The 24,600-nt window shown below is 41.6% G+C and overlaps 1 protein-coding gene across 6 annotated transcripts in view; it reads right to left on the bottom strand.

The window, feature by feature from the left end:
• The window catches only part of PIGG (phosphatidylinositol glycan anchor biosynthesis class G (EMM blood group)), a 164,241-nt gene that overhangs the window by 100,065 nt on the left and 39,576 nt on the right, over window positions 1-24,600 (bottom strand). For all 6 annotated transcript variants that reach the window (XR_014711656.1, XM_084628287.1, XM_084628290.1 and 3 more), the window contains 2 exons: window positions 10,717-10,934; window positions 2,315-2,596 (listed from right to left, as the gene is read on the bottom strand). Coding sequence is in view for 5 of the 6 variants with exons in the window: in XM_084628287.1 (XP_084484413.1) it covers window positions 2,315-2,596; window positions 10,717-10,934 (500 nt within the window). In the remaining variant the exon portion in view is untranslated. The remainder of the gene's footprint in view (window positions 1-2,314; window positions 2,597-10,716; window positions 10,935-24,600) is intronic.

Raw genomic sequence — 24,600 nt, 5'->3', positions numbered from 1 at the left:
ATAGAAAAGAGCAAGCAAGTGGAGGGATGCCATGGATAAAGCAACAGGCTAGTAAAATGATATTTGAAGCAGCATTCTGAATGGATATGAGCAGTGCAAGATTTGTCAAGGCCAGAGAAAGGGATGTTGCAGCAATCAAGACACAAGATGACCGAGCTTGGACAAGAATGTTAGCTGTATCTTATATTACGCTGAAAAAATCTGCAAGACTGAGATGTGCCCTGGGTATGAGGACCTACAGAGATGCCACATTTGAACATGTCACCCAGGTTATGGCCTGAGTGACAGATAAGACTGGTGGTGTTGTCCATAGCAATCAAGAAAAGAGGAGAGGGGAGATTAAGAGCAGACTAGCATGACCAGTGTTTCCTGATGAAGTGTTGACAGATTTGTCACAATGCTTTTGTGCAAAGAGTAAGAACTCTCACATAAACCCATGAAGACCAGAAAATTGAGTTAAGGTTCAACATCTTAACCTTATTGCCTAATTTCTTTCCAATGAATTTTAGGATATTTTCAAGAAAACATCTTCAGTCACATATAAAACTCGAAACAGCAAAAGAAGAACTTCTGCAGCCCTCAAGCTAGATGAATTTGTTTTATGCTTGTAAGTGAAGTGACTCATTGGCTCAAGGAAAAAAAGTTCCCTTTAACCTGACTTTGAGTAGATCAGTACAAATGCACACTTTTGAGTATATGCCTAGGCTTGGCAGAATTTGATTTCTTTAATAAATTCAATGGATAATATAGATGTTTATTTTTAAGCTTTTTTTTTTTTAATTATCTGTTTAAATTTTCACAGTTGTGGAAAATTGGGGAGGGGGGGACAATGATTTAATGACAGCAGATGTTGAGATTCGAAAAGTTAAACCTACCTAAATGTTGCACTCCTCCAGCTCCACTAATGCCAGCATTACAACACATTTTATATACATTAAGGTGGGACTCTAATTTAAAGTTCTCAAGCAGCACTTTTCTTACTTTGCCTATTGTAAATTTTGATCGTCAGTGGAAACTGTGTGTCTGTGCGCGTATACCAACATTTACCAATACAAATCTAATCCTTCCAAGAACCTTCCGGCAAACCGACCACAGGGAGGGGAGAGGCATTCTTGCCTTGAGTAATGGAACGCTTAATTCAATGCTATGTAAAGAAACATGGCTCTCTGCATATCCTCAGCCCCTTCCACCTGTTCAAGTTCTATTGAGGATGGAGTGTGGGGATCTTCACTGATAATCTATATGAACTCAAGTTACAGGTAAGCAATTTTCTCCAAGTCCTAACCATTATTTTTTCGCTTGTTGCTATTTATAAAATTGGCACTATGAAAAAAATGTGGAAAACTGTAGAAAGAAGAAAAAAAAAAAAGAGTACCCAGCACTGCTCACTATGAGTAAATATTTCCATTTCAGCAGAGACTATTAAGGCACTATGAAATGTTAGCAGCATCAAGGTCAGACTGCTTTTAGTTAAAGCAACATTAATCTAAGAGATACATCTCCTTATTTCATAGTAAATAAAATAAAAGCTAAAAGTCAAAGCCTAAGTAAGAAAATTCAGAGATGACTGAAGTGTGTATAGGCCATTTTGAGATCAACATTCCTTTTCCAGAGTAGACTGTGCAATTCGGTCTCTTGCTCAGCAGATCCTGCCTTTCGTTGATTAGTTCATTATTTTAACAAGTATTTGCTGTTTGGCACCAAAAAGTTAAGCTAACCAGCTATCAGACCACAAAATGAATTATTCTTTTTACAATCAAGACAGTAAAGGAAAGGATACAGCTTCTGTATTAAATATTGATTTTTCCATTATTACCACCTGCTGAGGAGGGGCAGCCCATTTTATATAGCTGATGTGGTTTTAAAACCTCTGAATTTGTTTTATGAAACTAAAAAGCTAACAATGCCTGTTTTCTTACTCAAAGTGTTGTCATGTTCCAAGTATCTGGAAAATACAACCAGTTCTTTTCAGTGTGTGGTATTTTGGCATCACCCAAACTGCTTTAGTTGTATACGCAAGTGTCATAGCGTAAGAGGCATGTAACTAGTGTACTGTGTTTCTGATCTACTAAATCAAATGCAAAATTACATTCATTAGAACATTTCTTAAAGTAATGTGAAAACGAACACTTTTTATGATCTTCATTATAGTAATCAGTATGATGCCATAGTGACTATATCACATTTCAATTTCACTATCTTCAGATTATACTATACCTTTAGCATACAACAGGAACTTCAGATAAGACTTGGCTCAAGAACACGTCATAAACAGCAAAAGGCTTCAACTATATTTCTTAAGGAGTGGTCTCACCTTAGCTGGAAGTTTGGGATTCTCAATCATCTTTCCAAAGGCGGATAAAATTACACACATAAGTGCAGAAATCAGCATCATCACTCCAACTGCCGTTAACCATGATATACTGCAGAAATAGCACAAGCTTTCTGCTGATGTGCATACAATTACATGAACTGCACAGAGCATCAGGCACATCAAGTAAAACAGCAGAGAAAACAGCGGAGGTGAGAGTGGCACTTCAAATTCAGCCCTGCTGCTCAGTGCTTTTGACATGCTGAGCAAAAGCAGAAGTAGAACCTAGAAAAGAAAGCAAAAATATTGGGAGGGTCACTAGACAGATTCAAAACTACAATTAGAGTATTCAACAAACATTCAAAGGAAAACAGTTGTTTTCCATACTAAATTGCTAGTAAATATATTTTGCAACAAGGTTGTGCGTGATGGAAGGTACATGCCAGACTGGGCAGTTTTATGCCAACTGTAACTGAAGAATACACTTACATATTTTAGTGTTTTTAAACCAGATATACCAACTGTTGCACAGAAATCTTGCAAGCCCTCCGTATACAAAACTCCCACTGATTTCAATGGCATCCCTGCACAAGGAGGGCTTGCAGAATATGGTTTGAAGTATGAAGAAATGATTACTCACGCTATGTAGTAACTGCAGTTTGAGATGTGTCCCCCTATGGGAGCACCACTCCAGGTGCACTTGCGCCCCCTCTGTAGGGTTGCCAACTTTCTAATTCCAGAAAACCGAACACCCTTCCCCCGCCCCACCCCTTCCAAGGCCTTGCCCTTCCCCCACCTTCCTGAGGCCTCACTTCCCCGCCCACTCCATCCCCTGTCCCTCTGTCGCTTGCTCTTCCCCGCCCTCTCTCATGCTCATATTCACTGCAAGGCCCCAACAGGCATATTATTGTTTTGACAGCTGTATTATGCTAAGTTCATGTTTTATTTGTTACAGGACGTTAGAGCTGATAGCAAAATAATCAAAAAGGGTAATTTTTTTAAAAAATGAAATTTCACAAAGGTTTTCATTATTCTCTCTCTGCCCTCTTCCCATTTTTCGTAACCAGCTCCACGTTTTTTCTTCACTAAAGTTATTGTTAGTGTGTGTGTGGAATTAGAACCACACATTAACACAGCTGCAATGGGTCCATTAAAGGCCCACCCCTGAAGCCCAAATACAAAGCCATGGAGCACCACCACAGAAATGCACACCTCTCCAGATAACTATATAAATAAATTGGTGGAAACGGACTCCCACCCCTACATGCAGATACACGTGTATTCATGCGTACACATCTAGCATGCACTAACACATATAATTCCACATTATTTAATATTACAATTATTGTTTAATGCCTAGACACCCCAACTAAGATCAGGGCTCCAGGGTGGTAGGTGCTGAATATACACATAAAAAGAGAGAGTCTGCAACAAAGAGTTTATAATGTAGCTCAGCAAAGGTGGGGATAAATGTAGGATACATTGGCTCTTCTGCAATTACTAGTCGACAACTTCACTTTTTAAGAAATAATACATTTCTTGTAGAGTTCCCCTGTCTTTTAAAAACTTGTTATGAAATGAATACACATATTTTATGTCATCAATTTTTTTGCGCGCAAGCCAGCAAAAGGAATAAAAGTCAAAGAAGTTAGGCTGCAAATTGTATTCACACACGTATACAAACATGCGGTAATACACATAACTCTCTACATAAAGACCCACATTCTCTTACACACATACAACGCATGCATGCATACACTTGCCTACACAGAGACACTTCTTCATACACTTTTCCAGGGGCTGCCTAAATCACCCAGCCGGGAAGGAGGAGGGTGGGCTGGAGGGGAAAAGATGGGTGTGCGTGTGTGTGTGTGTGGAGGAGAGACACTGTGGAGGGAAAGAGGCCAAGGATGAGAGCAGGGTCAGGGTGACGGAGAGAAGAGGGGATGTGGGGTGGATGGGGATGCAGAACGCTACAGGTGCATGAGGATGTCGGGGGCACAAGGGTGTAGAGGTGACCGGAGTGCAGGGCTGTTGGGGTGGCAGCTCTGGGAGGTGGAGAGGATGGGTGGGAGAGTGCTGTAAGGGGTACAGAGCTGGGATGGGTAGGTGTGGCAGACAGGACAGGACGGGACGGGGAAGGGATGCAGTGACTGGGGATGCAGAGGGGTTGGGGCAAGGAAGAATGCAGTGATGAGGCTGCAAGAGGGTTGGGACAGGGAGGGATGCAATGATGGGTGAATGGGGGTGCAGCCTCATTCCCAGCACTCGGAGACGGGGATACGACAGACAAACCGCGGTCAGAGGCAGGGCATGCACCGCAGCTCAAACCCAGCCACACAAGGAGTGTGAGGAGAAGAGGGCCGGGCAGCAGCAGGAGAGGCGCCCACCACACGACCCCTCAGCCACCACTTGCGGAACGCTCTCGAGTCATGCTCGCGCTAGTTCCTCCCCTGCCCTGACCCAGCCAATGAGATGCGCCTGCGGGGGGGGGGGGAGCACACGGACCCCCCTGGCTGCCCCTAAAGCTAGGGCCAGACATGCCAGCTGCTTCCCAACCCGGGAGCCACACAATGCCGCAGCTAGCAGGGAGCCTACCAGTCCCATAGGGCAGTGGCTCTCCAAACAGACAGTCAATGGCCCTGTCAGAAGTGCTGACCAGAGCTGCCTGGATCCCTTTTTGACCAAGTGTTCCAGTCCAAAACCGGACACCTGGTCACCCTACCCCTGTGCCTTTGAATGGAGATTTCTCATAGCAGTGTCCGTTCAGCCCATGCACATGTACTAGTCACCTCGTGCCCCAAATCATTATTATATAGTGCTGTGCAGGTGAACCCACCCTCAGTTCCTTCTCTACTGTGGAGCTGTAGAACAGAGAACTCCAAAGCAGAGGGGAAGATGGGTGGGCAGTGGAGCACCCATAGGGACACAGTTCTCGAAGAACTATATAGTTACTGCACAGGGTGAGTAACCATTTCTTCTTTTTTGAAGAGATTTTTTATCAGTGCCCCATTCTAGGTGACTACTGAGCAGTTTTCCTTTAAGGAGGAGTGGACTTTAGAGTCAAGTCCACTATAGAAGAAAGTACACCTGAGCTGAACATAGTATCAGCAGCAGAGTCATGAGTTATTGCATAGTGGTTAGCGAACGTATGTACAGAAGACCAAGTAGCAGCTTTACATATTTAAATAATGGGCTCGTTTTTGAAAAATGCCATAGAGGTGAAAAGGGACCTTGTAGCATGACTTCATATGTCTGAAGACGCTTGAATATTATGAGGTTTGCAGCAAGAATTAATGCAGACGGATATCCACTTGGAAAGTCTGATTAGAGATTACAGACCTTTTTGATCTATCTGTGAGCAAGACCAACAATGTTGGGGGGGGGGGGGTGTCTTTCTGAAGGGTTCAGCCCTATCCAGATAGATGTAGACAAAACTCCATCTGAGGTCAATGAACCTGAATGCTAACCAGTATAACTTCCGCTATTCCAACATGCCACCTCTAAGCAGAAACAGGAAATCAGGCCAAGTTCCACAGTGGTTTGCAATGTGCACAAATGGAATTTGGACAAGGATGAGATCAAACAATTGAATTTTAAGGCAACATTTAAAATAAGTCTCAAGGTTAAAAGTAAGCGCACACTATACCATTGTGCCACCTGCATTTTCATGAATCATTGCCAATAGTCAGCTTTTATCACATAATGTAGTAAAATGTGCAAACAGACATAAAAGCAGCACCCTCTACCCTCCAATGAGAAACTGAAGACCCACATCTCCTTACAGCAGGCTGCCAGTCTTCTCTTTCCCCACTATACTTTGCATGAAGTCACCCTGAGTTCTCTGTGTCAGGTTCTCTCCCCACAGCCTCTCTTCCCAAACCACACAGCCATCTCAATGCTGAGTCCAAAGCTAAAGAAGCAGGCAGGACCCTGCAGGAGGAATGAGTGGGACACAAGAGGACAGACCAGCTGATCAGCAGGGTCCTCAGTAGTCATTGTTTATCCTAGACAGGAATGCTACCCTTCCTCTGCTTCCCACAGAGGGAGATGCTCCCTTTCCCTTTTCCATAGCAGCTATAGCTGTCTCCAGCAGCCTGTATGAACTGGTCAGTTTTTATGGTCTTTAGTGTCTCAGGGTCAGTGTTAAGGTTTCAAGAATGTTGGAAGTCATCGCTTATGTATTCCACAATAAAGAAAATGCATTAAGTTTAGGTCTTAACTAACCTAGACAAACTATGATCAACTTCCCAGCCAACACATACCTATGGTACTAGAAGTAAGTGCTATGATGTTATTGGTCACAATTATTTTTGCCTATCAATAGATGTGGATCTTTATACTCTATAAGCCTTCATATTTGTAGACTGGAATTCATTTTCTTTGATGCTGTTCCTATTTGGGGTTTATTCTAATGCAAGAACACTTATCTGTTTGTTTGCCAAGCAAAGGTATCCTAATCTTGAAAATGCTTTGAAAATATATCACTCATCTAGTTATGACCTAAAACTGCCATTATGGACATTAAGGGCAAAAGAACTAAGATACCTGCAGAAATTGACCCAAACCCGTAAAGCCACAGTGAGCCTCCATTTTCTCCTCTATAGTTAGAGAGGAAGAGATTTACAAAGGACAGGTTATTATAAAGTGGCTCAGGTAGCAGTGCCTATGTAGTTAATCACACAATCAACTACTTGCCTGATGTTTTTCATTCTAAGACCTTGTTTTACCCAGCCCTTTCCATTCTAATGCCCTATTTTCAGTTTCTTATAACCCCACCAAACTAATGGTTTAGGCTTAAATTTTCCATGTTTGCTGTTTGGCTCAGGATGAATTTTCTTTTTTTAAAGTCTCAGCAAAATCACAGCTGTTTCTCATATTGATATTTTGCCCATGTTAAAAAATTCGTAACCATTTTGTTGAGAAGCTCTAGTGCCTCTGATATTTTGGATCAGAGACCTGAAATTTGGCAAGGGTCCCACAGTGACAAGGATGTGTTTTTTACCATCTTTGTGAAAATTCATCCATATTTGGACATGTTCTGAGCCCCAAAACTTCAGTTCACACATGCTCATTTAGTAGAGTACGACAGCTATGTTAGAATCTCATAGAATCTCAGGGTTGGAAGGGACTTCAGGAGGTCATCTAGTCCAACCCCCTATTCAAAGCAGGACCAATCCCTAATTTTTGCCCCAGATCCCTAAATGACCCCTTCAAGGATTGAACTCAATCCTAGGTTTAGCAAGCCAATGCTCAAACCACCGAGCTATCCCTCCCCCACAAAGATGTTCTCTGAAGATTTCATCTGTACTGAGCATGCTCCAACCCCTCACAGATCCTACATGCTTACCACACAAAGCATGTGCTACCCCACAGATGAACAGTGCAGAAACTTCATCTCAGGACTGCAGGGGCTGAGCAGGACTATCTCTGCAATTGGTCCTCTCAACAGTCAGGGACTGTTGTAGCACCAATCACAAGAACTAAAAGCACAGAGACTCTATGCTGTGCTCTCAATACTCCCCAGTACTGCCACACTGGCAATGGAAGAGGAAGCCACTTGACTAATACAGATGCATGAAGTGCTGAGGAGGGATACGGACAAGCACAAGCTGGAAGGGGCAGGGCAGGCCAGGGGCACAAGGGTCTGTATAAACATTGGATTATGTGTCACTGCAGAACCTGCCATAAAAATCTAGTATTTCCTGAGCCTCAACATTCCTCTGTCAACAAATAGTCGGCTGACAAAGGAATGCTGTGAAACCCAAATGTTGCCTCATCTCCCTATAGTGGCTAACCCAATACCACTACCACCAGTTATTCCATTAGCTCAAGTAGCAGAGATCTGTTCTGTGAGTCTTCAGGTTTTAACACTGTGACACCACATAAGTCATCAATGTGATCCGACATGATGGAATTTTTTTTAATCCTAGAAAGTAGGGCTGTTACGCAATTAAAAAGATTAATTGTGCTGTTAAGCAATAGTAGAATACTATTTAAATATTTTGGATGTTTTCTACATTTTCAAATATATTGATTTCAATTACAACACAGAATACAAAGCACACAGGGCTCACTTTATATTTATTTTTTATTACAAATATTTGCACTGTAAAAAAAATAGTATTTCTCAATTCACCGAACACAAGTAATGTAGTGCAATCCCTTTATCAAGAAAGTTTAACTTACAAATGCAGAATCATGTACAATAACTGCACTCAAATAGAAAATGTAAAACTTTAGAGCTTACAAGCCCACTCAGTCCTACTTCCTGTTCAGCCAATCACTCAAATAAGTTTGTTTACATTTGCAGGAGACAACGCTGCCCGCTTCTCGTTGACAATGTCACCTAAAAGTAAGAACAGGCATTCACAGGGCACTGTTGTAGCCGGAGTCGCAAGATATTTACGTGCCAAATGCACTGAAGATTCATATAGCCCTTCTTGCTTTGACCACCATTCCAGAGGACATGCATCCATGCTGATGTTGGGTTCTGCTCGATAATCTCCAGCAGTGGACCGACACATGTTCATTTTCATCGTCTCAGTCAGAGGCCACCGGCAGAAGGTTCATTTTCTTTTTTGGTGGTTCAGATTCTGTAGTTTCCGCATCAGAGTGTTCCTCTTTTAAGACCTCTGAAAGCATGCTCCACACCTTGTCCCTCTCAGATTTTGGAAGGCACTACAGATTCTTAAATCTTGGGTCATGTGCTGTAACTATCTTTAGAAATCTCACATTGGTACCTTCTTTGCGTTTTGTCAAATCTGCAGTGAAAGCATTCTTAAAATGAACAATGTGCTGGGTCATCTGAGACTGCTATAACATGAAATATATGGCAGAATGCAGGTAAAAGAGCAGGAGACATACAATTCTCCCCCAAGGAGTTCAGTCACAAATTTAATTAACACATATTTTTAAATGAGATCATCAACATGGAAGCATGTCCATTGGAATGGTGGCTGAAGCATGAAGGGGCATATGACTGTTTAGAATATCTGGCATGTAAATACCTTGCAATGCCGGCTACAAAACTGCCATAAGAATACCTGTTCTCACTTTCAGGAGACGTAAATAAGAAGCGGGCAGCATTATCTCCCATAAATCTAAACAAACTTGTTTGTCTTAGCGATTGGCTGAACAAGAAGGAAGACTTGTAGGCTCTGATGTTTTACAGAGTTTTTAATGCAGCTATGTAACAAAAAAAAAAATCTACATTTATCATTTTTACAGTGCAAATATTTGTAATAAAAATAGTATAAAGTGAGCACTGAACACTGTGTATTCTGTGTTACTGAATCAGTATATTTTAAAATGTAGAAAAACATCCAAAAATATGTAATAAATTTCAATTGGTATTCTATTGTTTAACAATGTGATTAAAACGGCAATAAATTTTTTTAATCACAATTAATTTTGAGTTAATCGCGTGAGTTAACTGCGATCAATCAATAGCCCTAATAATTATCCACATTTAAAAAAAAAAAAAAAAACCAACACCTACAAATAGCCTGTTCCAGGCTTCATACCAAAGATGGTATTTGCTATTTTTAGGGCCCGGTCCTGTGAGGTGCTGAGTACTCTCAGCTCCTACAGAAGATCTTAAGCAAGAGTTGAGGGCACTGAGCTCCCTGCAGGAAGCACTCCTTTCCCAGGATTATACCTTTAAGCACGAAGAATAAATGTTCCTATATCTGAGAATTTAACCCGGACTGCTGAAATGTGAATTTTACATCATCATTAGGCACAAAGAGAACGTTGTCATAGCTGCTCTATACTTTTTATATAGAGAAGCTCTGTTCATGAAGCAATATAGGCTAGTGGATACAAGAGCAGTTAAAGTTGGAGCACATCTACACACTGTAAATATCAAAGGTTTCAGAGCAGCAGCCGTGTTAGTCTATATTTGCAAAGAGAAAAGGAGGACTTGTGGCACCTCAGAGACTAACAAATTTATTTGAGCATAAGCTTTCGTGAGCTACAGCTCACTTCATCGGCTGTAGCTCACGAAAGCTTATGCTCAAATAAATTTGTTAGTCTCTGAGGTGTCACAAGTCCTCCTTTTCTTTTTGTAAATATCAAAGTACAGAAAGCGTAAACCAAAGAGATTATACCAAAAGCTTCCTAACACTTATCCCAGAAAATAATTTTGGTGTGTTGAAAAGTCATACTTCATCTTTCAATAGAAAAGAGTTAACACTGAAACAGTTACCAATTTCCAGCATTACTCATTACTAAAACCATACTATGTAATCAAAAGAGCAAATTGAACGTTTCTGCTCTTAGCCGCTTTATAATGAGATGTGAATTCACAAGAATATAAATTGGGACGGGACCTCCTGGGTCATTCTCCCCTAGCACAGGCAATGCCATCATATAACCTCCTTCCTAAACTTATCAATTCATACCTCCAGGACTATCACAGTCCCCACCGTCATTGAATACATGTCGTATTGTGCCACTTGCTTGCTTAGTGAAGAACTCAAGATCTTCAGAGCCTCTAAATATTGCTTAAGGACCTTTTTGCCAAGGTTTAAGAGGACTTCTGAATTATTTCCCTCTAGATAGAGCTTGATCCAATTCCCATGGGATTTTTCTGCTATCTTAAAATGCTCAAATCCAGGATCTAATAAGAAAGAAACAGATAAAAGGATCAGTAAGTAAATTAGTAATTATCAGAGTCCTGATTATACCCTTGCTTCAGGACCTAAAACAATTGTAATTTCACACCGAGAAAGACATAAATCCTAAATAGGCAATCAAGTCTATAATGAGGTAGTTACCCAGAATAAGACTGATTCATCTCCCAAAAATGAAACAAAGCCCTCAAAGTTGAAAATAAACATACTGAAAACAAAAAACCTATAAAAAAAATAGAAGAACTTTCTAAACTGACGCTCACTTATATACTTATGTACTTAAGCCCTGTCAGAACTCATATGTTCTCCATTAGGATCACTAGTTATCCATAATCGGTATAGGCCAGGTTGGATACCATCTGTTGGTGGTTCTCTAGATGGAACATCAGTTCCTTCATTCAACTTATGTGGGCAAAACAGCAGGAATTTGTATATAATGTGATATGGACTATTTTATTTTAGTTTAAACAATAACACTGCAAACAATGCCTTTTCCGATTTAAATGCAAAGTTTTCCATATTTATCTCACCGTCCAATAAGACATGGCTTGTTTTCTGGGTTCTATCCAGTATATTTTAAATGTCTTTTTGCAATACGGGGCATGTAACTTATACTATTGATGGTAAAGAATGAGTTTGTAAGAGCCCTAATCAGGGGATAAGCATAAAGCATACAAGTAAAGCCAATCTCTTTCATTCAGAAGGGGACATAGGTACTGTGAGACTAATATTAGACTGCATCCCTGAAAAGAAATAATTTTAAAATGTTTTTTTCAAACACTTATTATCAATAAAAACGTGAAATTGTTGAATTCAAAAGACTCAGATTTGCCAGTAATATACGAACACACAGCCATTCAATCATTCCCTGATCTCTGCAATCAAGTCCCCAACATATACATTTTTGTAATTTCACCTGATAGAGCCAAATCAAATTAGTAGAAACATGCACTTACATCTTGCGGTCAATAATTTCAAAAGTGATTTTGCATGCCTCACTTTTAGGTTGTCCAACCTGAAACACTGCAAATGGCCTGATTTTTCAGATTACTTAACATCTGAGCATCAGGTCCCTTTCAAGACAGATTCCCAAAATCCTAGACTTCTGAAAAATCTTGGTACTGTTTCTTAGGAGCATACTATTAAGGAAGCTACGATAGTCAAGATATTTCCAAGACAAGGAGACTTCAGCCTGATCTTCAAGCCTTTTAAATCCGAGTCCGTGAAAAGCAAAGGGATGATCAGATGGTCTGACCTTGTGCGCAACGCAGGCCATAGAATTTCACTAAATGGCTCCTGCATCCAATCCATCACTTCTTGTTGAGCTAGGGCACATCTTTTGGAGAGAGATTTCATCTGGATTTAAAGACTTCAAGTAACAGAAGCTACCACATCCCTAGGTAAATTGCTCCAATGATTCATTACCTTATTTTAGTTTAAGTTTTCTTTGCTTCAGCTTCCAGCAACTGAATCTTATGTCTGTCTGATAAATTAAAGAGCCCTCTATCAAGTCTTCTACCCATGTAGGTACTTGCAATCTGTAGTCAAGTCATCTCCTAAATGTCTCTCGGATAAACTAAATAAGCTTCTTCTGTAGAATCTAAGTTTTCATTTTAAAAATGAAGTTTCTAACACTTATGGTTGCAAAGAAGTTTTCAAATGTGAACTGTGAATTGAGGAACTGTAACCCTCCCAAGTCTGCACACAGAGCTGGTGCCCCGGCTCCTGCTGGTTTGTCAAGCTGCAGAAGCAAAAAAACTGCTGCTATTCAGAAACGTGTAAGCAAAAGTAAAACAGACTGCAAATCTAGGGGCAATAGCAAAGGCAAGAGCTGGAGTGAAAGACTCAAACTGAAGCTGCAGGAAAAATCCTATCAGAGAAACTGCCACTCCGCCCAGCAGCTAGAAATCTCAGGAACAAGGAGAGTGACAGAACTGCACCTACACAGCTGCCAAGTTGTTGAAGGAAAACAATGTTCCTTCTCCCTTCAAGAAGTCGGAGGGTCTTGCTTCAAGGGTGTGACGCACTAATTAATGAAAGTCTGATATGAAAGATGGAGGCATCAAACATTTTGATAAGAAACTATGCACGCTCTCCCTTCGAGCGGCCTGCAGAAGATTATTTCTCAACTGGTCATTGTCTCTGGACAGTGACTATCCCATATTTTCTATCAGTGCCCATGGCCAGCAACGTGTTGGAATACCCTGGCCATGCCCCGCCCTCTAGCCCAGCCCTTTACCCCTGGGCCAGGTCGGGGAGTGACTTAAGAGCTACAGCAGTCCTAGACCAGAGGATTCATCTCATGCTGGGAGAATACTCCACTGACCCTTTAAGTCAAGCTAAAAAGTACTTCTTTTTTGGGGGGGCCAGTCACACAAAGCAGTCTTTCACAGGCCATAGATATGATCCAGAAAATAGAGCAGCTCTAAAGCTATGTAGGAAGAAGGACATAAAGACAGAGAAAGAAAAAACTAACACTGAAGACAAAACAGGAATGATATGCCATGTCCTTGTAGAGTAGGACACTGAACTGGAATACAAGAGACCTAGGTTTAATTCCTGAATCCACAGACTTGCTGTGTAACCTTGGGCAAGTCACTTAATCTGTGCTTCAAAACCCCATCTATAAAATGGGGGTGATCCTTCATCCCATCTTGTCCATTTGGTTTGTAAGCACTTAGGTCTGGAGCTATTTGGGACACCACTGTACCGGGCACTGTATAATCTGTTGGAACCTCCAGACACTATTGTAAAACACATTTTCTGTTACAGGAAAAGATAAAAAGTGAAGTAAAGACAGGAAGAGTAAAAAGTTACTACTTTTCTTATTTCTGTTATGCTTTCAGCATATTTATAATAGAAAGTTGATTGACAACATAAGTTCAGTACATGGTGAGCATTACACAAGAATAATACATCTTAGCCATTTGAGGGGAATTTTGAAATGTGTGGCAAGACAATTTTTCCATTCCAGCCAGTAACACCTTAATCTTCAGGCTAACTGTCATAAGGTTTTCAAACTCCCTGTAGTTTCTTCTCTTCAAACAAACTGTGCTTTTAAGCCTAACTCAATAGTTATCTCAAACCATAATTTAAAATGAAACAGAGTTGAATTACCAACCGTGATGTTCTGTACCTCATGGGAACACCCTACACCCCCATGTTCATCCTTATGATTGTGTGGTATCCAATGCAAAGTTTGTCATGTTGGGCGTCTTTGGAAGGCTCATGATGCACTGAGCATTGTTATTATAGTGATGTTATAGTAATTGTTGTTACAGTAATGTTATAGGTTATAATTTCATGTATATAGTTATGAGGCTGAAAATGGATCCTCACAGCTTAAAGCAAGCCCAGGCAAAATCTCTCCAAGAGCAGAGCGGCAGTTCACACCTCATCAGGGCATGTATGGGAAAAACCCAGTCCAGCCTCACAGGAACAAAGGACATTGGCCTAGGCAACAACAAAGGATCTGTTGGACTCTCGAGTGAGTCACCCCCATTCCTTTGGTCAGTTTGGGTCTGTGATGAGGTAACGCTCATCTGACTCTGAAGAGGTTGGGGGGGGGGGGGTAGGGCAAAGCCAAAAGGGAAGAAAGGACATGATAAAAGGGAGAGACATTTGCCATGCTCTTCTTCTCTCTTCCAACTCCATCTACAGACACCACCACCAAGCAACTGAAGTGCTGATCAAACAGGAGAGCCTGGCTGAAGAGCAACCAGCCAGCCCGTGGGGAGAAGCATCTAAGTTTGTTAGGGCATTGAAAGTGTTAAGATCAGCTTAGAATGTGTTTTGCTTTTATTTAATTTGACCAAATCCAACTTATGCTTTGACTTATAATCTCTTAAAATCTATCTTTGTAGTTAATAAATCTGTTTATTCTACCTGAAGCAGTTCGTTTGGTCTGAAGCATGTTAGAGAGTCCCCTTAAGATAACAAGCCTGGTACATATCAATTTCTTTGTTAAATTGATGAACTCATACATGCTTGCGGTGTCCAGTGGGCATAACTCATACAAAACGGAGGTTCCTAGAGTTGGGTCTGGGACTGGAGATATTGGCTTGTGTCATTCGGTTACACAATCCAAGGAGCAATTTACATGCCAGAGGCTGTGCGTGAACAGCCCAGGAGTGGGGTTCTCACAGCAGAGCAGGGTAAGGCTGGCTCCCAGAGTCAAGGATTGGAGTGACCTAGCAGATCACCGGTCCAGATGACACCAGGAAAACGTCACACCTACCAATACTGCAAAGGCTGAGGTGACTGAAAGAAGAAATATTTGATATTTGCAAAGACAAAATGGACTTTTCCAGAGAGAATGGGAGATCTGTTATTCCAAGACTCATCTTCCTCAGTGCTCTCAGGAAGATAAGAGACTCAGAAGATAACTGCTAGTTTTTCCATTGTAGAAACTCATTTACCCTCTGTAAACATCTGAGTAAGAGTTTTAGTACTCTCCCCTCAAGACTGTAGTGCCACCATCTTTACCTCTGAATTTTAACTAACTCCCTACAAATTCAGTTTTTCTCCACACTCTAGGATGGAAAGCATCTAGTTTATTCAGCTGCATCAAATTTTGCTTCAAGAAAGTTACAGACACAATATGGTGTCAAGGAAACATCCACTGAATATTTCAGTTTAGATAAACAGCCAAAGTATTTGTTGCATTAGTAGTAAACAAATAAGGGCTCCTCTATACAACCAATTAGTGTACTGCAACCTGGGGCATAAGTCTATTCCACACTAACCTGCCGTAAACTAACTGTCCACGTGGCCCCTGCTCCCAAGCACTAAAGTTGCCTAGTATTCTCGGATATATTCCCATTTCAGAGCAGAGTTCCTGCAGTTTGCAACGACGACTATTAGACTTGAAGGTATTTTCTTTACCCCCAGGACTCTCACCAACTACCTCCAACAGCAGCCTTCAAAAGTTACGAAATTAAGAATTCCATCCATGAATTTTTGGTGCATAATTTAAGATTACAGATTATTTCAGCTACATTTTTTCCAGCAGTTACCATTCAAACCAGTACTTCCAGCACAAAGATTGAAGTCGCTGGAATCAAAGTGCTTTTCTATTCTGAAGAGTGACTGGGTAAAAGAGCACTCACTCACTCGAGCCCATCTACTCCTTGTATATATTCAGTTACATCTGCTTACTTTAGGGACAGGGATTCTTTGCTTTTTTAATACAACCTTTTACTCCCATTAACCCGGCAGAGCCACAGCTAATTTGTTAGTGTCTAAGGTGCCACAAGTACTCCTTTTCTCACAGCTAGAAGAGTGAGCTAAATTCTTTTTCTTGTGCAGCAACAAAACTGTTTAGTGAGTTTGTCAGTTACAGCTGTGCAATCCTATTGAAGACAATGTTGCACAAGTGTAACTGACTGCACTCATTTGGCCTGCAGAATCTTTTGATGAATAATGCATGAGAATGGAAGACCCCAGATTCAATTTACATGACTAGCTGAACTTAGAAACTTTACTGAATATTGAATCTTGAATCTTGAATGACAAATGGAACAGATCAACTCCTGTCTAGCATACAGTACATGATCAGTCGGAACCTGCACTCACTTCTGGCTGCTGGAAAGGAGAAGAAACTTTCTCTTTCCTCCTTATGAACCCAGAAGAGTGCTGGCTGCTCCAAGGACTCCTTACTTTATCTCTCACCCCAAGCCTTCTAGATGAAGAAAGAAGATGGGAGAAGGATAGAGTAAAGGTGACCAAGGGTCCAAGAACCTACACATTATGAGTAAAAGACTCCATTCTATTCCTTCCCCAACCTCCTTCTTTGGAAACTCCTCTTCCCCTCCACCGAATCTCTGCCCACATCATTCCGGAACAGCAGCAGCAGCAGGAAATTGACGTGACTCTTCACAGTTTCATTGCGGCCCAAATGTGTCCTATCAGCAATGACATGAACCAGAGTCTAGTTATTTCACTTTCTTGCTTCCTGGCAAAGCTTTGAGCAGCAGCAGAGGCACTGGAGGGTCTGCTTCCAGATGACAAAGACAACACTTCACTGGTTTGCATATGAATATTCATCTCCATAAGCAGAAGGGCTAGAACTTTTTTTAAAAAAACAAAAAATCCGCAGAAATTGATGAGTCTGATCCCCTAGCTTGCCAGGTACAGCTTCCCTCTCACTACCTACAAATTAACTTTCCAAGCCAAGTATTACACCATTTCACAGGACTGAACATCTAACATGCTATTTTAGTCCATTTTAGGCATACTTTATATAGAAAGCATGTTTTCCTTCGTAGTCTTATTTGGACACTACTATATAGCACCTCAATATGCTAGATAGGTATTTAAATTTGTAAATAAACAGTATTTTAGCTGAGAAATTGCACATGGTCGCCTACAACTATAATCTAAAATACAAGGATAGCATGAAGTGACCCTCACTCTAAATTTGCTTACTTATACTTGTGACATTCTATACCTCGGGGGAACACCCAGCACCACCATGTTCATCCTTATAACAGAATTGTGTGGTGTCTAATGCAAAGTTTGTCATGTCGAGTGTCTTCGGAAGGCTCATGATGTAGGAGCATTGTTGTTATGGTAATGTTATAATAATCATTGTTATAGTAATATTATAGGTTGTAATTTCATCTATATAGTTATGAGGCTGAAAATGTGTCCTCATGGCTTAAAGCAAGCCCAGGCAAAAACTCTCCAGAAGCAGAGGGGCAGTTCACACCTCATCAGGGCATGTATGGGAAAAACCCAGCTCAGCATCACAGGAACAAAGGACATTGGCCTAGGAAACAACAAAGGATCTGTTGGACTCTCAAGTGAGTCACCCGCCTTCCTTTGGTCAGTTTGGGACAGTGATGAGGTAATGCTTAACAGTGATCAATGGCTCCATGTCTAGTTAGCAGCCGGTATCAAGTGGAGTGCCCCAAGGGTCAGTCCTAGGGCCGGTTTTGTTCAATATCTTCATTAATGATCTGGAGGATGGCGTGGATTGCACCCTCAGCAAATCTGCAGATGACACTAAACTGGGAGGAGTGGTAGATACGGTGGCAGGTAGCTGGAGGGAAGGGATACGATACAGAAGGCCCTAGACAAATTAGAGGATTGGGCCAAAAGAAATCTGATGAGGTTCAACAAGGACAAGTGCAGAGTCCTGCACTTAGGATGGAAGAATCCAATGCACTGCTACAGACGAGGGACTGAGTGGCTAGGCAGCAGTTCTGCAGAAAAGGACCTAGGGGTTACAGTAGACGAGAAGCTGGATATGAGTCAACAGTATGTCCTTTTTGCCAAGAAAGCTAATGGCACTTTGGGTAGGAGCACTGCCCACAGATTGAGGGACGTGATCATTCCCTTCTATTCAGCATTGGTGAGGCCTCCTCTGGAGTACTATGTCCAGTTCTGGGCCCCACACTACAAGAAGGATGTGGAAAAATTGGAAAGAGTATAGCGGAGGGCAACAAAAATGATTAGGGGACTGAAACACATGACTTGAGGGGAGGCTGAGGGAACTGGGATTGTTTAGTCTGCAGAAGTGAAGAATGAGGGGGGATTTGATAGCTGCTTTCAACTACCTGAAAGGGGGTTCCAAAGAGGATGGATCTAGACTGTTCTCAGTGGTAGCTGATGACAGAACAAGGAGTAATGGTCTCAAGTTACAGTGGGGGAGGTTTAGGTTGCATATTAGGAAAAACTTTCACTAGGAGGGTGATGAAGCACTAGAATGGGTTACCCAGGGAGGTGGTAGAATCTCCTTCCTTAGAGGTTTTTAAGGTCAGGCTTGACAAAGCCCTGGTTGGGATGATTTAGTTGGGGACTGGTCCTGCTTTGAGCAGGGGGTTGGACTAGATGACCTCCTGAGGTCCCTTCCAACCCTGATATTCTATGATTCAATGACTTGGGGGCCGGGGGGGGGGGGAGCAGCACAAAGCCAAGAGAGAAGAAAGGACATGATAAAAGGGAGAGACGTTTGCCATGCTCTTCCTCTCTCTTCCACCTACACCAGGGGGTTCTCACAGCAGAGCAGGGTAAGGCTGGTTCCCAGAGTCAAGGATTGGAATGACCCAGCAGATCACTGGTCCAGCCAACACCAGAGGGGAACATCACAATGCTTAAGAGCAATACTGTTTATATTTTTGCGCTGGATTTTTTAAAATGTCAACATTAATTCGCCATCTTTGTTATTCCAAATAAATTTATTTTTAAAGAAAACTGTTGAATCTAACCACAATTTGACAACTGCAAAACATCCAGTTCTAAGGAAGCTATATAAGAAATATATAGATTAATGTCCTTGTGGCCCTGTAACTTCTACCTTCTCAAACAAAGATAGAAGAAAATGCTTAAATTCAATGCATTAGTAACAGCACTATGGTGGACATATCTGGGTCATGGAGACTTAAGAATTCTGGTTGGATTTTATTCCTGACTGCTATCTAGTAGATTGGATAAAGCAGATTTACAAGAAAAAAGTATCACCTGATTATCAAACATAAAACAATTTGTTCATTTCAATTTTTTGAGGTAGTTCAAACATTTACATTTGCAATCATGGTATGGTTATAACCTTAAAAGACACCAGGCTCACTTCTGTTCAGTTGAAGTTATTTTTTCCACATCACTTAATCATTTATCTTTTAGGTCCTCCTGCTGAATTCAGTTTGTTGTAGATCACTGAGCATGTCAAGTTCTATTTTACTAGACTTTGTAACATGCACTCCCAATGAGCAGCTCATGCTGTCTCAATGTCTTGCAGATCCCCTGGTTAAGAGCAGGATTCAAGCAATAGGTAGCTCTTATAAATGTGGCTGTAATTATGCATGTTAATTCAGAATTACGTACTTCCATTCACACACACCATACAAGCTCCCTAGGAAATTTCATTTCCTGACAGTAGGAAGACTGCTCTCCTAGAGTAGCAGCCGTGTTAGTCTGTATTCACAAAAAGAAAAGGAGTACTAGTGGCACCTTAGAGACTAAGGAATTTATTTGAGCATAAGCTTTCGTGAGCTACAGCTCACTTCATCGGATGCTTATGCTCAAATAAATTGGTTAGTTTCTAAGGTGCCACTAGTACTCCTTTTCTTTTTGCTCTCCTAGAGTAACTCAAGTAACATTACGTAATTCATTTGTATTTCCACTGAAACACTGAGGATCTCAAAGAATAATATAAAACAAAATTTTGACCAAGCTCCATGAGATAATTATGTAAGACACTATTTTATGGTATAAATCACAGGAAAGAGTTTCAAAAAGTCTTATTTAACTTAAAAAGGGGGAGGATTCATCTTTAGCTCTCATTTCTTTCCACTCTCTCCACTCTGAGCCTTCTTTCTCATCCTGCTCTTTTCACTTTTATTCCACTCTGCTGTTCTTTTTCCATGTTATTGCTTATGTCTTTACATCCATCCTGCCCTGGAGTGAGACCTGCTCACTTTACACAAATCCACGCTTAAAACTCACTTCAGTGACACACATAATGGAAACCTATGTAAAACCTCACAGCCAAAAATGGGAGGAAGGGGTTAGTGAATTTCTCTGGACAAAGCTAGAATTATCCGTCCCCCAGGGAAGTTCATAAGCTGTCAGCTGGCAGGGAGGGGCTGACAGCTGGGCCTGCCTCATTAAGGACACAAGCCTTTTAGCCTCTGAGTTAAAGAAGAAGCCTTTTGATTCAGGGATGAACAAAAAGTCTTCCTGGAATCTAGGCCAAGATGATCTCTGCATACTGGGTATATGTGGCCACTCAGTGGCCACATCTTCCATTACGTTGGGTAGCTTTGTACTGCTCCATTGGTCAAAAGCTGCCTCAGAACCAGCTGCCCCAGTGACAAGAGAGTCTTCATACAAAATAGGAAATGACTGCCTAGGAAGGAGTAGTTCAGAAAGTGGGAGTCAAAGTGGATCACAAACTAAATGAGTCAGCAGTGTAACAGTGGTGCAAAAAAAGCAAACACTCTGGGATGTATTAGCAGGAGTGTTGAAAGCAAGACACCAAAGGTAATTCTTCCACTCTATTCCATGCTGATTAGGTCTCAACTGGAATATTGTGTCAATTCTGGGTGCCACATTTCAGGAAAGATGTGAACAAATTGGAGAAAATCTAGAGAAGAGCAACAAACAGGATTAAAGATCTAGAAAATATGACCTATGAAAGATGACTGAAAAAAACTGGGTTTGGTTTGTCTGGAGAAGAGAGAACCAAGAGGGGACACGATAACAGTTTTCATAAAAGGTTGTTACAGGGAGGAGGGAGGTAAAATGTTCTGGTTAACCTCTAAGGATAGGACAAGAAGCAATGTGCTTAAATTGAAGCAAGGGCAGTTCAGATTGGACACTAGGAAAAACTTCCTAACTATCAGGTTAAGCACTGGAATAAATTGCCTAGGGAGCTGGTGGAATCTTGGTCATTGGAGATTTTTAAGAGCAGGTTAGACAAACACTTGTCAGGGATTGTCTAGATAATACTTAGTCCTGCCATGAGTGCAGGGGACTGGACTAGATGACCTCTTGGGGTCCCTACCAGTCTTTTGATTCTGTGATTCCCCAAGTATAAGGGAATATTTTGTCATCACAGAGCTATGTTAGCATCCTTTACACCAGGCTTCCTCTTAGACTACGACATAAGAATGGCTGGGCTTCCCTCATATCAAACTACCAAAACAACTCCTTGGGCCCAGTGACAACCCACATCAATTGTAAACTGGTGTGACAGGGTCAGGCCAGAAGGCTACAGGAGAGTAACAGAAGGCAGATATATTAGCCCCAGGTTAAGTAGGTCCCTTTTCCCTGGGTAAGGTAACAGGGAAGGTTCCAGAAAAATCAGGAACTTTCTGGAAACAATTAAGGCAGACAGGCTGATTAGAACACCTGCAGCCAATCAAGAAGCTGCTAGACTCAATTAAGGCAGGCTAATCAAGGCACCTGGGTTTAAAAAGGAGCTCGCTTCAGTTTGTGGTGCATGTGCGAGGAGCTGGGAGCAAGAGGTGCAAGACGCTGAGAGTCAGAAGGCGTACTACTGGAAGACTGAGAAATACAAGCATTATCAAGACATCAGGACGAAGGTCCTATGGTAAGAAAGAAAGAAAGTGTTGGGAGGAGGCCGTGTGGAAGTAACCCAGGGAGTTGTAGCTGTCACGCAGCTGTTATGGAGCCACTGTAGACAGCTGTAATCCACAGGCCCCTGGCTGGAACCTGGAGTAGAGGGCGGGCCCGGGTTCCCCCCATCCCTCCAAATCCCTACTTGATACCGGAGTTGTTGAACTGGACTGTGGTCTCCACCAGAGGGGAAGGTCTCTGGCCTGTTCCCCAATCCACTAGGTGGATCAGCAGAGACTGCAGGGATTGTTGTTCTTCCTTTCCCTGTGCTGGCCAGTGATGAGGCTAACTGAGTGAATGGCAGATTTGAGCCACAAAAGTGGCCAAACTGAGGGCTGCCGTGAACCTCTGAGGCGAGAAAATCTGCCAATAAGCTCACGCCCCACCAAGGCAGAGGAGGAACTTTGTCACACTGGACAGATCTAAGAAGGGGATCGGAGAATAAAAAGTGGCTTCAATTTCACCACTGGTTGACTCCATTAGGAATCAACATGCGTTTTCATTTAATCCACATACCTAAAACACAAAGTCAATATCAGACATTAACTGAAGAGTTTCATTTTAGTTTTAGGCCTAAAATGTAACTCATCACTGCAGCAAATGCAACTGTGCTTTAAGCAAGCTAGTAGTTTTGCAAAATAGTTCACCCCCCCCCCCACAGTTATTTACATTTTACAGAAACAATCATCAACTTGCATGTCATTCGTAACATGCACACTTTGGGAAGTGAGCATTCATGTGTACCATCAACCTACAGCTGTCATCTTTCCATTCAGGAAGTCACTCAATCCAAACCACATATTTATGTCTAGCTAAGCTCCTTCCAGGCTCTCCTCTTTTCTGTCTTCTCATCTTGACACTGCATTTTCAGAGTCCTCTATCAACTATCTGGGCTCACCTCTTCCAAAAGAAGCCACTCCACTGCTCCTATGTCAGTTTCTATTAACTCTTCCCCTCAAAGTGATGAGCTCCCCAGTTCAGTTTCAGAATTTTCATTTAACATTTAACTTTAACGTACCTGAAAATTGATTTTAGCTTGAAGATTCCTTTGTCCTTCAAGTTATTCAGATACCTATGCTCTTATGACAAAGTAGAGCTGTCAGAATGTTTTTGTGCCACCTTTCAATATGATTTTATGAGCAAAGTAAGTTTCTAATCTACCTTCCCTATATTGTTCATTAAATTTGTATGATATAATATAGTTGAAGATAGATAACACTTGTGTACTCCTCCTGTTAGTGCAAGACTGGCTATGTCTGTGTACCCCCGCCGCTCATCCACCTCTCTAAGGCTTCATCCAAAGAAAACGTGAAGATGACACTTTTCATTCTCATTTGTCTTTAAGGTGTAATAACCAACATAGGGCACAATACTGCAGCTGACGGCATATTATTCTACAAACAGATCATAAACAAGACCTTGCTGGCAGAACAGCAGCAACTCTGTGCAAAAGAAGTCAGCTCACTAATAAGCAAAGGTAGAGTTCCAAAAAAATTCATGATATGAAGAACAGATGGTGGCTGGATAAATCGAATGAGCTTCAACTTCTCGCTGAAACCCTTGATATACATGAGTTCTTTAATGCTGTTAAAACCATTTATGGCCCATGCAGTTGAGGCCAACCCCCTTGAGATCTAAAGATGGAGGGGAGTTGATCAAAAAAATGGAAGACATCAACGCACACTGGAACAACACTTCAAAGATCTCCTCAACCAGGATTCTGCTGTTGACGACAGCATCTTTACCTTCATCCCACAACACCCGATCAGAGATGAATTTGGAATACCTCCAACCCTGGAAGAAGTGTGCAGAGCTATTAAGCAGCTGAAGAACAAGGCATCTGCCGTTGATGGAATCGCTATAGAAATTTACAAGCAAAGGGAGAGGAACTCACCTCACAGCTACACAATTTTGCTTTGAAATCTGGAACCATGAAAAAATCCCGTTTGAATTTAGAGATGCTATGATTGTGACGATTTTCAAGGCTGTTCCTTCAAAAGGAGATAAATCTGACTCTGGAAATTATAGATGAATTTCTCTGTTAGCAACTGCAGGAAAGACTCGCAAGACTTCTCCTGAACCATCCCCATTCTGTCTTGCAGAAAACAGTGTGGGTTTAGACCATCATGAGGCACTACTGACATGATCCTCACTGCTCGCCAGCTGCAGGAAAAATATAGAGAACACAGACCACTATCCTGGGCGTTCATTGACCTGACAAAAGCCTTTGACTCCATTAACAGAGAAGTGTTGTGGAAAATCCTTCTGAAGTATGGATGTTCACTGAAATTTGTCACCATTCTTTAGCTCCTTCATGACGACATGCAAACGGTCATCCTCTGTAATGCATCTACTACAGCTTCCTTTTAAGGTTAAGACAGATGTTAAATAGGGCTGTGTCACTGCCCCAACGTTCTTCTCCATCTTCCTTGCTGCGACGCTTTATTTGATCACTGATAAGATACTGGTAGGAGTGCAGCTAATCTACTGAATGGATGGCAAGCTGTTGAACTTTGGCTGCTTCCAATCCAGAAGCAAAACATCATCCACTTCAGTCATCGAGCTTCAGTA

Source organism: Lepidochelys olivacea (genome assembly GCF_965140295.1).
Source record: "Lepidochelys olivacea isolate rLepOli2 genome assembly, chromosome: 5".
Lineage (NCBI taxonomy): Eukaryota > Metazoa > Chordata > Testudines > Cheloniidae > Lepidochelys > Lepidochelys olivacea.
Note: the sequence above shows the minus strand (reverse complement) of the source record. Positions and strands in the feature narration are given on the sequence as shown.